The 16262-nt window shown below is 41.7% G+C and overlaps 1 protein-coding gene across 12 annotated transcripts in view; it reads left to right on the top strand.

Annotated features, from left to right (window-relative positions):
- The window catches only part of STXBP5L (syntaxin binding protein 5L), a 398900-nt gene that overhangs the window by 148616 nt on the left and 234022 nt on the right, over window positions 1-16262 (top strand). For all 12 annotated transcript variants that reach the window (XM_065586857.1, XM_005292701.5, XM_065586846.1 and 9 more), the window contains exons 3-4: window positions 2818-2899; window positions 5465-5565. In XM_065586857.1, coding sequence (XP_065442929.1) covers window positions 2818-2899; window positions 5465-5565 — 183 coding nt within the window. The remainder of the gene's footprint in view (window positions 1-2817; window positions 2900-5464; window positions 5566-16262) is intronic.

The following is a 16262-nucleotide window of genomic DNA, read 5'->3' as shown; positions in this document are numbered from 1 at the left end:
GTAAGATCCTGTGGGAGGCTGGATAGTGAGCTAGCATTGTGGTGCCATGGGTCTGGGGAGGACATCTTCAAAGGGCCAGGCCCCCAATGGGTCACACTCTTCTACAAGCATAGGCCATGTGGCCTCAGCAACTCCTAGACTGAGCCTCTTGGCTCCAGCACTCCAGTTTCTTACCATGAGCTCTGCCCAGTGAATGTGACCGAAGCAGAGTCCTATTCAGAGACTTTTACTCCCTTCAGCAATCAATGCACTTCAGCAAGTATCTGCAGTGACTCTATGTAGCCTTTTCAAGACAGAGTAGGGTTGATTAGTCAACTGGAATACAGCATTGGGAAATCCTTTCTTCAACAGAGAGAGACCAAAGACTATGACAGTCCATTCTGTCTAAAGCCAGGGGTCCCTTGAGCCATGCTGCTGTAGGAAGCAGCTTAGTTTCCTTTCTCTTGTCACTTTCCCTTTTTCTTAGGGCTTGTCTACACTGAAGTGCTACAGCTGTGCTACTGCAGCTATGCCACTGTAGCACTTCAGTGTGGCCACCATCTATACCAACATGGAGGATTCTGCCATTCGTGTAGATGATCCGCCTCCCTGAGAGGTGGTAGCTAGATCGATATAAGAATTCTTCCATCGACCTAATACTGTCTACAGAGGGATTTAGGTCTTAACTATGCTGCTCAGGGTGTGGATTTTTCACACCCCTGAGTGAAATAGTTATGCTGACTTAATTTTCTAGTGTAGACCAGGCCCAAATCCCAGGTGAGAGCTCCTGTGTCTCTGAGGCCAGTACTTAAAACAGATCCCTGACACCTCTCTTCATTCTCTGGACACAGCCATGCTATGTTCACATGTTCAGCCTCTGCAGTTAGGTGTTAATCTTCAGTGATTGGGGTTCCTGTTGTCTCTGTAGGGTCTTCCACTGATATACATTGGTTCCAGCCAGTCCTTAATGACCTGTTCGTATCACCCCAGACAATTACATGACTCAAACACCTAATGTAGCCTGCTCTTTACACTCCGTGTATAGCAGTACAAACCACAGAGGGAAAATGAGGTACACATGGGCATCATAAAATTCCCATATTTATCACAGCAAGCTTTGTCAAGCAATTTAAATATGCCAAATTTTGATAGTAAACCAATACTAAGTTAATTGCTACCTTTCCAAGCTTCTATACTTCTGTGAAAGCTATTTGAAACTGACATAAAGACAGCTTTATTTCTTATACAGTACACCTTATGCTTCTGGAGCTAAAACTATGTTGAGTACATGCCAGTTTATTTGAGATTTTAATCTTGACTCAGGTTAGGGGATTTAGGATGAGATACAGACTTAAAACCATGGCCTGTATTTGTGGGAAGAGGAGGTTTAGGTAGAGTATACTGCAGCCTAATTTTTTGGCCCAACCCAGGCCCAAGAGCATAGAGTCATTTTCTGACCTGACCCTTCCCCCCAAACCTGAGTCAATGCTGCGCTGCCTCCTGCTTGTGGGGTAGGTACAGTGGCAGCTATGTGTCCAGCTCTTGCCAATGTCACTGTGCCAACCCCACAGGCAGGTGGAAGAGACCTGATCCAAGACCAAGAGGATCCGGTTGTCTTCCCACCCAACACAACCCAGACCTGATATTTGTTGGGTCCCACAGGGTCCAGATTGGGTATCAGGATTCTAGTTCGGAGTGGTCAGACTATACAGGAAGCCTGATTCTTCCAGAATGTGTTCAGGGAGTCTGAGAGAGCTCAAGCTGGAGTGAAGCTCTACCACCCTGTGAAAGGGTGCAGTATTTGCTTGATTTTACAAGAACACAGATTTTGACTGGCTCCTAAATCTCCTCAAAATAAGTAAGAGGGAATAAAGTGGTGTATAGTCTTTGTGCAGGCTCCCTCTGTACATAGGTGAATTTCAGATAGTGCTCACAATGTAGATATTTGATCATTCTCATTGCTATAATTAACTCCTGAGGAGTTATGGATTGGATCCCTCAGTCTTGGTCCCACAGATCTTTCTGAGTATCACACCCCAAAGTTTATTGATATTGTACAGAGCTTCAACTCTCCAGGGGAGAATTGCTCAGTGTCCTTTACCTGCAACAGTAATGCTCTTTTAACTTGTCGGCTATGTAAAATTGTGAGATTTTCTTATTATTCTGTTTAGACTCTAATTCTTTTTTTAGTTTAAAAGGAACGAACCAGTTGGAGATTGACACATGCACACTTTTAAGATGCAAAGCACACTACCATCCTTAAGAGATTCTTTATTGCCTAAAAATAGCTTTCAGAGACAAAAGAGCCAAGGAGAAAGTTACATGCAGAGAATGGAGTAACAATTACAGGTAGAACATAATAAATAGGCAAAATTATTCACTTGAAATAATACACACTTTTTAGGGGGGAAAACAGTGTAAATGGTGCATAACATGTTATTGACCCTGCTCCTAAATTATTAGTTTTGTATGACCTAGATAATCAAAAACATCTGATATGTACAGCTGTAATATGAACACATACTATGAAGATGAAATAAAATAAATTGGAGTTTAAGATGTGTTTTGGCTGTATCTTCATGATAATTTATGCACTTTCATTCATAGGGAGGAATATAGCCAAGAACATATCACTCATAATTGCACATGTTTCAGGGTGATAGTGCTGATACTTTAATTAGAACAGCTGAAGATAAGTGTATACTGCTTTGCTTTAGAGAAAGCAAGAACGATTGTTAAATCTAAGGTTAATTGCAAGAGAGTTCTGTTCGTGTCCTCTTTGCTGTTTACTCTTGGTGATAACCGGAATGTCAGAATCCTTGACTTTGACTGCAACAGACTGGGCAGACCTGGTGTTGATTGCTACTGCCAACACGAAAGTGGTGCCGCGGTACTGCAGCTCCAGTTCTTAATCAATGAGGTAAGGCTATATGTACAGTGTGCAGAATCTTCTTTCTTTAAATATGGTTGAATGGTGCAATCTATATATTTTTGCAATGTAATTTCCAGATAGGGCAAACAAAGGGTCCAGCAAGAAACTATGGACCTGATTCTGCTGCTCATACTTGCACTCAGAAATATAATTTTCTGTGTATGTAATGCTGTTAAAATGAATGGGACTATATATAGTAAAAGGTATTACTCAATGTAAGTATGGGTGATAGAATCAGGGCCTTTATATGGTGATGTGAAATACTGAACACACAGTAAGCTGCATATGTGTAACCTAAATTCATGGATCATCTTCCTCACTGCACAGACATGTCTGAGATAGAAATTAATGAACTAACAAAAATGAATAAAACTTAGTCTGGAAATAATAATAATAATTAATTATTAATTATGGGGTATCAGGCCTCCTCCCACCAATTCAAGGCAGGCAGATTCCATTTTCTCCATACCGTGTGTGCACCGGAAGGAGTACAGGAGAGAGTTTCTCTGCTCAAAGTTCTGGTGCCACAGCAGCCCCTGGCAGCTGGGAGGAGCAATAGCAGAGATAAGCCTCAGCCCATGCCACTGCAGATGGAGCTTACTCGGTCACTCTGTGCAGATGGTACATACACAGTCTAGTCAGCATGGAGAAGCTGTGAGGGTTGGAGCTTGCTCAGTGCAGACAGAATCCTCAGAGAGTGTAGTTTTCAAACTCTAATAAGAGCATGAGCATGTCCAACCTGTGTGTGTGGTTGGTTTTTTTGTTTTTGTTTTTTTGAAAGGCTCCTAAACTGTCCACATTTGGGCAGACTTTCATGAGGAAGGCAAAAGGCACATTCCTGACACACACACCACCCCCTGCTCCAAAGCAAGGAGGCATTGGAGCTTCTCAACAAAAAAAAATTTACAACCATTTTAACATGTGCAAAACAACATTTTTTCCTAATCTTGTTCTGAGAAACAACTGAATCATTTTAGCTGAAACTTCCCAGAAAAACTCATTTTGAGTATGGCATGAAATGTTTCAGCCTGAACAGGTAATGTTTGGCAAAGTTATAAGCAACTGAAAATAGGACCTTATAATGGAACGTCTCAGGCAACCTTAACTATAGGTGTAACTGCCTAGAGCATACTCTTAGGCAAAATAGTTTTACATAGGTATTTAAAACTTATTTAATGAAACATTTCTATTCAGCCTTTCCTACTTACACTAAAGTTGAGACAATTACTTTTGGATTATGTGTGTGAACACCAAAAAATGCATGTGCCACCATTTTGTCATGTGAATCACTCTTCCTTCTGCTTTCTTTCCGATCTTAGCTTTTGTGGTTCTGTGCTCCTCTAGATCATGTATTCACCTGCTGACTATTCATTCAGTGTCTTCTTTATTAGCTCCTTTGCTTCCTTTCTCCTATCTGTGGGGTTTTCTGCAGGATTTTTTTTTTTTTGTCCTCTCCTTTCCTATTTCTATTCTGTGTACATGTCTATCTTTTCTCATGGATTTAACTACCATATCAAATCTGACAGTTCTTGATTTACCTCTCACTCTGTATCCATTCACATTTAAGAATAGATGCCAGAGGGACAGCTGTAGATGTTCAACCACCATCTCAAACTCTAGTCTTCTCACCTTTCCTCCTAAACCGCCGCCTCCTCCTCCGCTTCCCTTCTCTATCTTGATTGAGAATTCCACTTTCTTTCCTGTTTCCCAGGCCCATAATTTTTTATTGTACTCTCCCCATCCCTTCTCCCATAGTCAATCTTTAAGTCACATCACTTCTTCCTCTTTATTGTAACCAAAATCCACCTTTTTTGCTTACAACTGTCCACTAGTGGCAGATTAGCCACTGGGCCTACTGGGCCCAGGTCTAGGGTCCCGACCAACTGGGGGCCCCTGAGCTCCAGGTGGGCGGGGAAAGCCCCTGCGCCCTGACCCCACTCCCGGACTGTAGTGCCAGGTGGGCAGGGTAGCGTGGCTTGGCAGCTGGGGAAGCTCCCCGTGCCCCCGACCCTGTTCCCCAGTGCCATCTGCATCTCTTCTCACTTCCCCTGCTCAGTCTCCCTACTTTCATCCCTCTCCTCTTACTTTCACGTCCTTTTCTCATTCTTGATTTTGCATTTTCTGTTATCTTGACGTGATTATTATACTGTGCCTGGGGCAGTCTCCCTTTCCCAGTGTGCTAAGCACTCTCTCCTTGCTTCAACTGCCTCCTTCAAACCCATCTTTTCAAGCTAATACCTCCTTCCTTCTTATTCCCATTCTTCTGCATTCTTCCTGGTTTATCAATCACAAACACATTTAATATCAAATGTTTAATACTCGAATGAGCTCTTTGATTTTCCAGATCAGCTCAAATTTGATCATTTTAAGTTAGTACAGGATCAATCAAAGCAAAGTAATGGTTGTTGCAGAGTATTTTTTTCAGAAGGAAAATAAGTATTTCACAGATGTTGTACTGCTGTCTACTTACAGATTGTCTTATTCTTAAATAATCTTCCCTTTCAATATGCAAATGAATAACATTCCACCATATTCTGTCTCTGATTGTTGTAGGGTGCCTTGGTCAGTGCGAGTGCAGATGACACGCTTCATTTGTGGAACCTAAGACAGAAACGGCCGGCTATTCTTCATTCTCTGAAATTTAACAGAGAACGGTAAGCCAGTTTGACAATAAACAAAGATGTCATTTTAGAAACTGACTAATTAGATTTTGCTGACATGTCAGTGGTGGGAGGATTTGTTGTTGCATATGGGTTTCTTGTTTGTTTTGGGTTTTTTTACTGACTTAATGAATGATGTAGCTGATTGCCTTGAAAGTTTTTCTTCCTTTATAACTTTTAAAATCTGGTTTACCACAGAACACAATTCAGCAGAGTGCAGCTTGTGGTGCAGTAGCCCCCTCAAATCTGTAGAATCCATTTCTGCTTCCCACTAAAGATGGGGGCTTCTGTGACCTTCTAATTGTACAAACTGGCACAATAGTGGTCTTTTCTGACCTTCAAAAGAATCTATGATCTTCTATTCTGACCTACTTGCACAACACAAGCCATAGTCCTTCACCCAATAATTCCTGTATTGAAGGGAATATTCTTCTCTACCGTGTAATGATGTGGAATCCAGATTTTTGACAAATTGGCCCTTATTATTTTCCAGTAAATACTGGTATGTTAACATAATAATGGAGATGTGTAATATAATTATGATGAGTAAATCTCATATGATTCAGAGATTTGCTTTCATGATTAGTTTTGCTTTTTGAATGCCTAATAATTAGAAGTCTCTAGACCAAATAGATTAAATCAATGGTAAATTTTTTCAAATTTAGCTACCTATAGATCAGTCACTTTTAAATATGCCTGTATTTTCAGAGATGCTGAGCACTCAGCTCGATTGACATCAGTTACAGCTGCAGGTAGAGAGGAAGGATTGTAGCAGAGCAGCAACTCTGTTATTGTTATGGTTAAGACCAGCTATTTGTTTAAAGTTTGACTGTTCTAAATACTCTAAAATGGTGCGGTTACTTGGATTGCCTTGAAATTTGGTGCCCCTCATGGGGATTCAGGGTAGGGTCAGTGATCCAAGTTTAGAACCATTTAGCCAAGGGATTCTTAAGATACACCACAGGATGGGGGATGGTAAGAGTGGGGGTGGGAAGCTTTACTTAAAGTTGACTTATTCTGGCAACCCTTTTTCTGTGCACAGATAGAGCTCAAACCATGGCTCGTAACATTGCACTATCTCCAGTACTTGAGGGTTACGCCAGTAGAGTGTATGGTACCCACCAGGCCTCTGGGGGGGAAATCAGATAAAAGCATTGTTTGAAAAAGAGTTTGCTTCTCCAGTTTGGCATGTGCCAAGCAGTTCTAAAGTTCACATGTCGAACAGATTATTCTCAGCATGCATGAAGTTATGAATTTTTTTTAAGGCTGAAAATTCTGTTACTAGCTGGATAGCCCAAGGGGCTAAGCAATTGTCCTTTACCCCTTTTTGTGTCAGTTCAAGTCCCACTTACTGCAGAAATCTTGAAAAGGTCAGAATCATGTTGCTAAGATTTGTCTCTGTCAGGTGTGATTTGGTTGTTTTGAGTGAAAGTACTTTGATTAATTTTCTCCTCCCCCTCCCCCTACAAAAGACATGTGACTGTTTCCTTGCAGGCAAGGAACATTTTAGTGTGGAGGAGTGGGGGGGTGGGGGAATAGAAATGAGAGGAGTTTGGGGCTGCATTGAGGGGAGGGGGGATTATGGGGAGTGGGATAAATGAGGATGGATGGTGGAGGGGTGAGAGGAGTTAGGTGGCTCAGGTGAAAGAGAGGGACACTGGGCAGGAGACATGGGGTGAGTGGCAGGGTGACTAGGGGAGAATGGGGGCAAGGTTGTCTAAACCCAATGTTCTCCCCTTCTGTGTGTGTGCCAGGATCTGGGGGCCCTTTGCCCCTCTAGGGCAGTCTGAGCCTCTCTCCCTGCCCCACCTTCATGTGAACTACAATCTGGGGTTCCTTGCCCCCGAATGGTGGCTGAGCCCCATTCACTGGTATCCTGTGAGTAAGTGTGAAGTGGTTGTTAAATTTTACAAGTGTAGTATTCTGGCAGGAGAGTACCCTAAGTTTTTGAGGGTAGAGCAGATGCAGGTAGCTCCTTTCCTGTACAGTGAAAAAGCAGAGTGCAAGTATGTGTGATAGGGCTGTTTTGGGTTATCTCTTAGAGGGCAGAGTTAAGGTTACCTGGGCATGTAACTTAACTCTGTATTCCTGGTTTTCTGAAGTTTGGGTTTTTCCAAACAGTATTCTAGAAGGGCATGAGCTCTCACTGGGCATCCTTAACTGTGTGAACAAAGTTTATTGCCATTTAATACCTTTTTTTGTTTAGGAGTGTGAAGGTTGTGGACCTCTGGAGACATGCAGATACTTATGTGCAGTGCTTGGGAGAAGCCAGTAGTCTAAGTACATGTAGGTACCAGTGATATAGGGAAAGGTAGGAGAGAGGCCCTGTAGTCCAAGTTTAGGCTGCTAGGTAGAAAATAAAATCTAGGACCTCCATGGCAGCATTCTCTGAACTGTTTCCAGTTCATGCACATGGCCAGTTAGACAGGCAGAACTGCAGGGTCTTAATGAATGTATGAGATGATGGTGTTGGGAGGAGGGATTTCAGTTTATGAGAAACTGAGGAACCTTTTTGGAAAGAAGGAGCCTATACAGGAAGGATGAGCTCTACCTAAATCAAAACGGAAGCAGATTAGTGGCATGTAAAATTAAAAAGGTCATAGAGGAGGTTTTAAACTAAGGATTGGGGGAAAGCCAACAGGTGCAGAGGAGCATACAGTTGAGACAGACATCTCTTAGGGGAGGATTTATTAAAGAGGATATTAAGATAGCCTAGTAAAGAGGAGAGGATAGAAGTTGGTAAAGTACAGGTTGAAACTGGAGAGAAACTGTCAAACAAGGAAGACTGAAGGTAGTCAATGAAATATTGACAAATTTTATGTGTTTGTGTACAAATGCTAGAAGTCTAAATACTAAGATCTGTGAACTTGATTGCCTGGCATTCAGTGAGGAGATTGATATAATAGGCATCACGGATACTTGGTAGAATAATAGTAATCAATGGGACATGGTGAGACCTGGATACAAAATATAGAGGAATGTCAGAGTAGGTTGTGCTGACGGGGGAGTGGCACTATATGTGAAAGAAAGCATAGAGTTAAATATACTAAAAATCTTAAATGAAACAAACTGTACTATAGAATCTCTATGGATAGAAATTCCATGCTTGAATAAGAGTATAGTAGTAGGAATACACTAACAACCACCTGAGCAGGATGGTGATGGTGATTGTGAAATGCTAAAAGAGATTAGAAAGAATACAAAAAATTTCTCCCCAAAGCCCCCATCAATAATAGGGGATTTCAACTATCCCCATATTGACTGGGTACCTCTCACCTCAGGACTGGATGCAGAGAAAAAATTTCTAGACATTAAATAACTGCTTCTTGGAGCAACTGGTCCTGGAACCCACAAGGGAAGAAGCAATTCTTGATTTAGTCTTAAGTGAAGTGCAGGATCTGGTCCAAGAGGTGAATATAGCTGAACCGCTCCATAATAGCAACCATAATGTAATTAAATTTAATGTCTTTGTGGGGGAGGAGGGAAACAAAAAGCCCACCACAGTAGCACTTAATGTCAAAAGGGGGAACTACACAAAAATGACCAAGCTAGTTAAACAGAAACTACAAGGAACAGGCATGAATAAAATGCCTGCAAGCTGCTTGGAAACTATTTAAAAACACCATATTAGATGCTCAAATTAAATGTATACCCCAAATTAAAAAAAAGACCAAAAATGGCTAAACAGAAGAGGAAAAGAGATGGTTAGAGACAAAAAGGCATCTTTTAAAAATTGGAAGTCAAATGATATTGAGGAAAATAGCAAGTCAGGTATAAAAGTATAATTAGGCAGGCCAAAAAAGAATTTGAAGGGTAACTAGCAAAAGATTCAAACTAACAGCCAAAAAACTGTAAGTACATCAGAAGCAGGAAACCTGCCATACAGTAAGTGGGGCCACTGGATGATTCAGGTTCTAAAGGAGCGCTCAAGGAACACAAGGCCATTGCAGAGAAGCAAAATGAGTTATTTGCATTGGTCTACACTGCAGATGATGTGCAGAAGATTCCCAAACCTGAACCATTCTTTTTAGGTGACACATCTGAGGAACTGTCCCAGATTGAGGTGTCAGTAGAGGAGAATTTGGAGCAAATTGATAAATTTAAACAGTAATAAGTCACCGGGACCAGATGATATTCAACCAAGAGTTCTGAAGGAACTCAGATATGAAATTGCAGAACTACAAACTTTGGTATGTGACCTATTGCTTACATTAGCTATCCACCAGTCATCTGGTACAGAGGCTGATTTAACACCATTTTTAAAAAAAAAAGGCTCCAGAGGCAATCCGGGCAAATCCCTAACTTCAGTACGAGGCAAATTGAAACTATATGAAAGCAGAGAATTATCATACACATAGATGAACACAATTTGTTGTGGAAGAATCAACACTGCTTTTATAAGGAGAAATCATGCCTCACCAATCTATTGGAATTCTTTGAAGGGGTCAACAAAAACGTGGACAAGGGTGATCCAGTGGATAGAGTGCACTTGGACTTTCAGAAAGCCTTCGAGAAGATCCCTCACCAAAGGTTCTTAACCAAAGTAAGGAGTCATGGGAAAAGAAGGAAGGTCCTCTCATCGATCAGTAACTTGTTAAGACAGGAAACAAAGGGTAGTAATAAATGGCCAGTTTTCACTGTGGAAAGAAGTTAATAGCAGGGTCCCACCCGAGGATCTGTACTGGGACCAGTGCTGTTCAATGTATTCATAAAGGATCTGGAAAAGGGTGAACAGTGAGGTGACAACTTTTGCAGATGATACAAAAGATAGTTAAGTCCAAAACAGATTGCGAAGAATTACAAAGGGAACTAAAAAAACTGGGTGACTGGGCAACAAAATGGCAGATATAATTCAATGTTAAAGGCACATTATAAAAAAAAATAATCCCAACATACAAAATGATGGGGTTTAAATTAGCTGTTACCACTTAAGAAAGATCTTGGAGTCATTATGAATAGTTCTCTGAAAACATCTGCTCAATCTGCAGTGGCAGTCAAATGAGCTAACATGTTGGGAACCATTAGGAAAAGGATAGAGAAAAGGACAGAAAATATTATAATGCCACTATTTAAATCCATGGTATGTCCAAACCGCGAATACTGCATGCAGTTCTTATTGCCCATATCAAAAAAGATATATTGGAATTGGAAAAGTATAGAGAAAGGTAATAAATTATTAGGGATATGGAAAAACTCCCATATGAGGAGAGATTAAAAAGTCTGACTCTTCAGCTTGGAAAAGAGATGACTGAGGAGAATTATGATAGAAGTCTATAAAATTATGACTGGTCTGGAGAAAGGGAATAAGGAAATGTAATTTACCCCTTCATATAACAGAACCACCACAGGTCACTCAATGAAATTAATAGGCAGGTTTGAAACAAACATAAGGAAGGTCTTCTTCACACAACGCACAGTCAACCTGTAGAACTCATTGTTGGGGACGTTGCACAGGTCAAAAGTATAGCTGGGCTTAAAATAGAATTAGATAAATTCATGGAGGATAGGTCCATCAATGGCCATTAGCCAAAATGGTCAGGGATGCAGTCCCATGTTCAGGGTCTCTTTAGACCTCTGACAGCCAGAAGCTGGGACTGGATGGACGGGGTGGATCACTTGATAAATTGTCCTGTTCTGTTCTTTCCCTCTGAAGCATCTGGCACCAGCCACTGTCAGAAGGGAGGATGTGGACTAGAGGGACCTATTTTTATGAACTGGACTGAGACCCAGCAGGGGTGTAGTGAAACAGCTTTCTGGCACTTTTGCTGCATGGCGGACAACATTAAATGGCATCCTCCACACAGCATGTGCAGGTGTAAGGTCACACAGAATGGAGGATTCCAATTTGTAGCATTTTGTGATCTTGCACATGCCAGAGAGGTCATGCTGTCAGGTGCCTTCCACTAGTGTACAGCCCATTAAGGACTGAAGAACTGAGTTTAATTCCCAACTCTACCACATACTTCACATGTGATCTTCAGTAAGTCAATTAATCTTTCTGTGCTTTAGTTCCCCAAAATAGAGATAAAGGTGCTTCTGTTCACTGTGAGCTCTTTGGAGCAGGGACTATCTTGCAACAGGTTTGTATAGTGCCTAATACAACCTTGGTTGGGGACTTGGGTGCTACTGTAACACATTATAATAGTACATATACTCAGTATTTCTGAAGATCAGACAACTTTTATTTAAGTGTCTAGATGGATTTAGGTGCATAACTTCAGACATCCAAACTTGAAATTTTGGGGCAGTATTTCTTGATATAAGAAACATGTCCCAAATAAACCATATAATCTAGAGGCAAACAAAGAGAATTACCTTAATTCTACTCTAGGAGTATAATTGAAAATCTCATGGAAATAGTCTTATCTGTGAGCCTTATTATTATTTGACATTTATATTGCAGATGCTCCTAGAGGCAATCTAATTTTGGAGCTCTGTTGTACTAGGTGCTGTACGAACATACAGAAAATGCCAGTCCCTGCCCCAAAGAGCCTGCAATCTAAAAAATAAGTCTGACACCTATGTCAAGTGGGTTGGGATGAGAGGGCGGAAAACAGCGTAACAAAAATAGGATGCTCACATTTCTTAGTAAACCACAGGCAGTACTTCTCATCTTTCAAATGTTTTGCAAACACTATCAGATACCATCACGAGATAGGTATAATTAACTTTATTTTATAGATGGAGAATCTAAGGAACTGAAGTAACAAGAGTTATTCCAGTATTTCTTTGTCTGGCTTTTTACAGTGCTATGAGGACAGTCTTCTCTGTAGCATTCTAGTACTTCTGGTTTAGATTTTAACTGAAGTGATGGTGATGGTCAGGAAACTGAGCTGATTCCACTTTCATGACCTCAGATGTTCAGTTCAAGTGTGGATGATGGTTGAAGTGGCTGCCTTTTAAAAATCTGGATCAGTTCACTCATTCTCTTTCAAGTGCTTGTCTATATGTATTCCACTTCCGATGGGCCTGCACTTCATGTGCTCATGATAAAAATCTTTTGACCAGCACTGTGCGTTGGCCCATGCCTGTGTCCTGCATGCCCTTGTCCCTCCCCTCCCTCACCTCAAACCTTAGGTCATAAAAGATGGAGCAAGGCCAACTGACCCTCAATACCTTCTTCCTGCCTGTGACTGCAAGATCGTACCAAGAGATCAGGGTTCCTGTCTCTTGCATTTGCATTTCTACACTAGTAATAGTATATAGTTCTTTACCATAGTTTGGATTAGTTAATTAGCTAGTCAGCATCAGTTTACTTTCTAAGTTGTAGTTTGGTGACATTTTTTGTAATTTTTTTCTTCACCTGTGTGACCCAGGAACTTGTTGGTGCCAACTGGCAGAAGGCACAGGGGTGCATAGGGTTGTACAGGGATCCCCTGGAAGAAATATATGCATAAATTCACCAAAGAGTGGCATGTAAGATCTCTACCAAGAGCCAGTAACCCACTTATTATCATAATCATTGCAAAATGTATGGATGGATAATATTTAAGGAGTAGGTATCTGTACTGAAATAGATACTTAAGGTCTTGGAGTTAAGGCAGGTCACCAGAGGTCACCTACCTCCTGCTTCAAGGAACCTTTCTGCAGTTACAGACAGACGTTATCTCACTGTCTGGCCATTTGTGTAGTGTATGCCTCACAATGTATGCCTATTTGTTACTTAGCGAGGGGCTAATCTGCAAGAAAGGAAATCTCCAGGATGAAACAAACAGCAGCAGGGGGTGCCCTGGTTATGAATAAAGACACAGGATTGTTCTGGGGTGCAAGGAAACACACACAATCCTTCATCTAGGAGGCAACTGACAGCTTGCTTGTCTCATGAAAGGAGGGTTAGTCAACCTGGCTGTAAAGCTCTGCAAGAATTTTGTGTGAGCAATACTCCACAAGACATGAATATATTGTTAATTAAGCCTAGGCTCTAGAATGTGTATTATGATTTTATTTTATATGTAATCATTTGTTTCCAATACTTGTACTTGCTACTACTTAAAATGTCTGCTTTGTTAAATAAACATACTTGTTTTCACTGTAAACATATCTAAGGCTTGTGAGTTAAGTGGAGCGGTGATCTGAGGTAGAACTAGTAAACGGGGGTGCACTGTTTCTTCGGAAGCAGTGAATCCGAGTACTGCGACTGTCCAGTGAACCAGGGACTGGATACTCCAGGGAGATGCTTGGAAGACTTGAGAGTTGGGGTGTGCTGATTGTTAAACTGTAAAGTAACAACAGGGTCGTGAGGCCTGGAGGGGAGTGCTTGTATGGCCAGTGGAGTTGGGGAGCTGACCCACTGCAGACACAAATAATAGCTTCCTCATGCTAAGGCCAGGTGGTAATTAGGTGTCTCACAACATCGGGTGCCTTTGGACAGTGTCACAGCCTGGTACCGGATATTCAGGACTGATTAAAAGTCTCCTGGTTTTAAGATTTGTTTGTCATGTCCCCTCAAGGACAAACACTCAAAATGTTTGTTTTGTGTCTGGGAGGAAATTGAGGGATTTCTCACTGAGAAATGTACATTATTTGTTTTGATTAATGTCTGTTTTCAAGCATCCCTTGCTTTTAAAGCTCTCCTTTATAAGGTGTGCCTCAGATTCTGGAAGGCAGGATCCCTCAGGCTCTGAGCAGTCCACTGCAAAAGGCTACTACCTCTGCCTCATGTGCTAGGGCTCCTTCATTGAAGTATTCTTCTGTTGATTCTGTTGTCAATTCCTCCTGCCACCCTGGAAAGAGGAGGTCTGGGCACTGCTCCTCTAAGGAGCACATGTGGGGCTCCATCTAAATTTCTGCTAAACAAGAGAGGCAAGTCTGATCTTTTTATTTAAAAAAAAAGAGTAAATAAGGTATAACCAAGGTTCTTCTGTATTCATAAAGACCCTGAATTTAGACTCTTGGGGGCTTCTGGTACCAATTTAACTGGCACCATCTACTCCACTGCCAACTACCCCTAGCTTCCTCTTGGTATTAATACCATGAGCATTGAACTTCATGATACCCAGAGATCTCATTGTATCAGCCCTGCCTGAATCACTCTCCATACCGGAATTGTCCTCTGCATCGACTAGGAATCTCCCCTCTTCTCCCAACACTCAGACTCCAACAAGGTCTACTCTTCTGCAAGCGTATTTCTCCTGTTCTGTCTCTGATATTAGTGAGAGTGGATCACCTTCCTGCTTTCCAGGGTGCAACCCTATAACCCATACTATTCTGGTCGGGTCATAGCAGGCATAGGGAACTTAGGGAAGGTCCTCTGACCTAGTACCCTACCACTCCTGGCCACTTACATATTACCTATATGATCCTAGCTCTTGGCCTTAGTAGGCACCTTGAAGCATTCATAAAGCATGAAAATATAGCTCCTCTGTAACATCAAGGCCCAGATCACCCTCACTACAGTTCTTGCTCAGGACATAGCAACAGTCTTCTCATCTCTCTGTGGCAAAGTTTGTGCAAGCCCAACTTTCAGAAGAGGAGCATCTTCAACAGCAGCTCTCCGAGGTGATTCCAGCTCATATATCCCCACTGCCACATGAAGCTGTTGTGCCATCTTCCTCCTTTCCACCATATGACTATAGGGATAGGGCATTTCAAGACTATTTTGCAGGATGGCAGGAGCACTGGAGATTCCCATAGCAACAAACAGGCCCATAAATTACTGGACATTTTACATTCCCTTTTGAAGGAAATTAATTCTTTGGTGCCAAAACAGATAATGCACTACATACTTTAAAAGTTTCTTGAACTATGATGAGATCATTGGGCATTCACATGACAAAGGCCAGCAGAAAATAACCTAGATATCAAATGCATTCCAGACAACCTTCTGCTCCTTCATTCTACAAGCCTTATCAAAGATCACCTGAAACTCCCAGAAAATGACAGAAATTCCACAGGAGACACTTCCCTCTCACCTCCCCCCACTGTGACTTCAACTACATCACCATTGCCATCTTCCAAGACATCAGTTTGACGGTTACTTTGAGAGCTATTGGGAACTACTCATTCAGGATCCATATCCCTTCCCTATCACATTTGGGATCATTGGGTTTATTTTCAGGAAGCCTGGAACAAGATTACATGGACCAGTGTGTTCTAGAAAGTATACCAAAAAGTCATTCCATCCAGTGCCAGGAACTTTCTAGCCCCATTCACCTTCCCTGTCCTTCTCTTCAGGGACCCCTCTGACAAGAGACTATTCCATCAAGAGAATATATCAGTTGACGTTCACAGGGAGAAGTTTTTATTTCCATTACTATCTAGTGCCCAGGAAGACAGGAGGCTGGTTCCCCATTCCGGATTTGAGATCTGAACACCTTTGTCCACCACTTGAAGTTCAGAACCGTGACTCTGCCTACAATAGTTCCAACCATTTATAGTAGTTTGCAGCTCACGATTTCCAAGATGCCTCTTTTCATATTTTCATCCACCCACATACAGGATACCAACAGTTGGTAGCTGGGAAGACACACTTCCAGTACAGAGTGCTACCTTTTGGTTTGTCAGCTGCCCCTGAGTATTTACAAAACGTTTGGGCATTCTAGCAGCACATCTAAGGGGATATCTACACTTCAAGCTGGAGGGTGTAATTCCCAGTTTAAGAAGACATACCCTGTTCTCACTCTGATTGAACTAATGCACTAAAAATAGAGCATAGCTGTGGCTGCATGAGCAGGGGAGGGGCTGACCATGCC

This window comes from Chrysemys picta, chromosome 1, assembly GCF_011386835.1.
Source record: "Chrysemys picta bellii isolate R12L10 chromosome 1, ASM1138683v2, whole genome shotgun sequence".
NCBI lineage: Eukaryota > Metazoa > Chordata > Testudines > Emydidae > Chrysemys > Chrysemys picta.
This window is presented reverse-complemented; position numbering and strand designations above follow the sequence as displayed.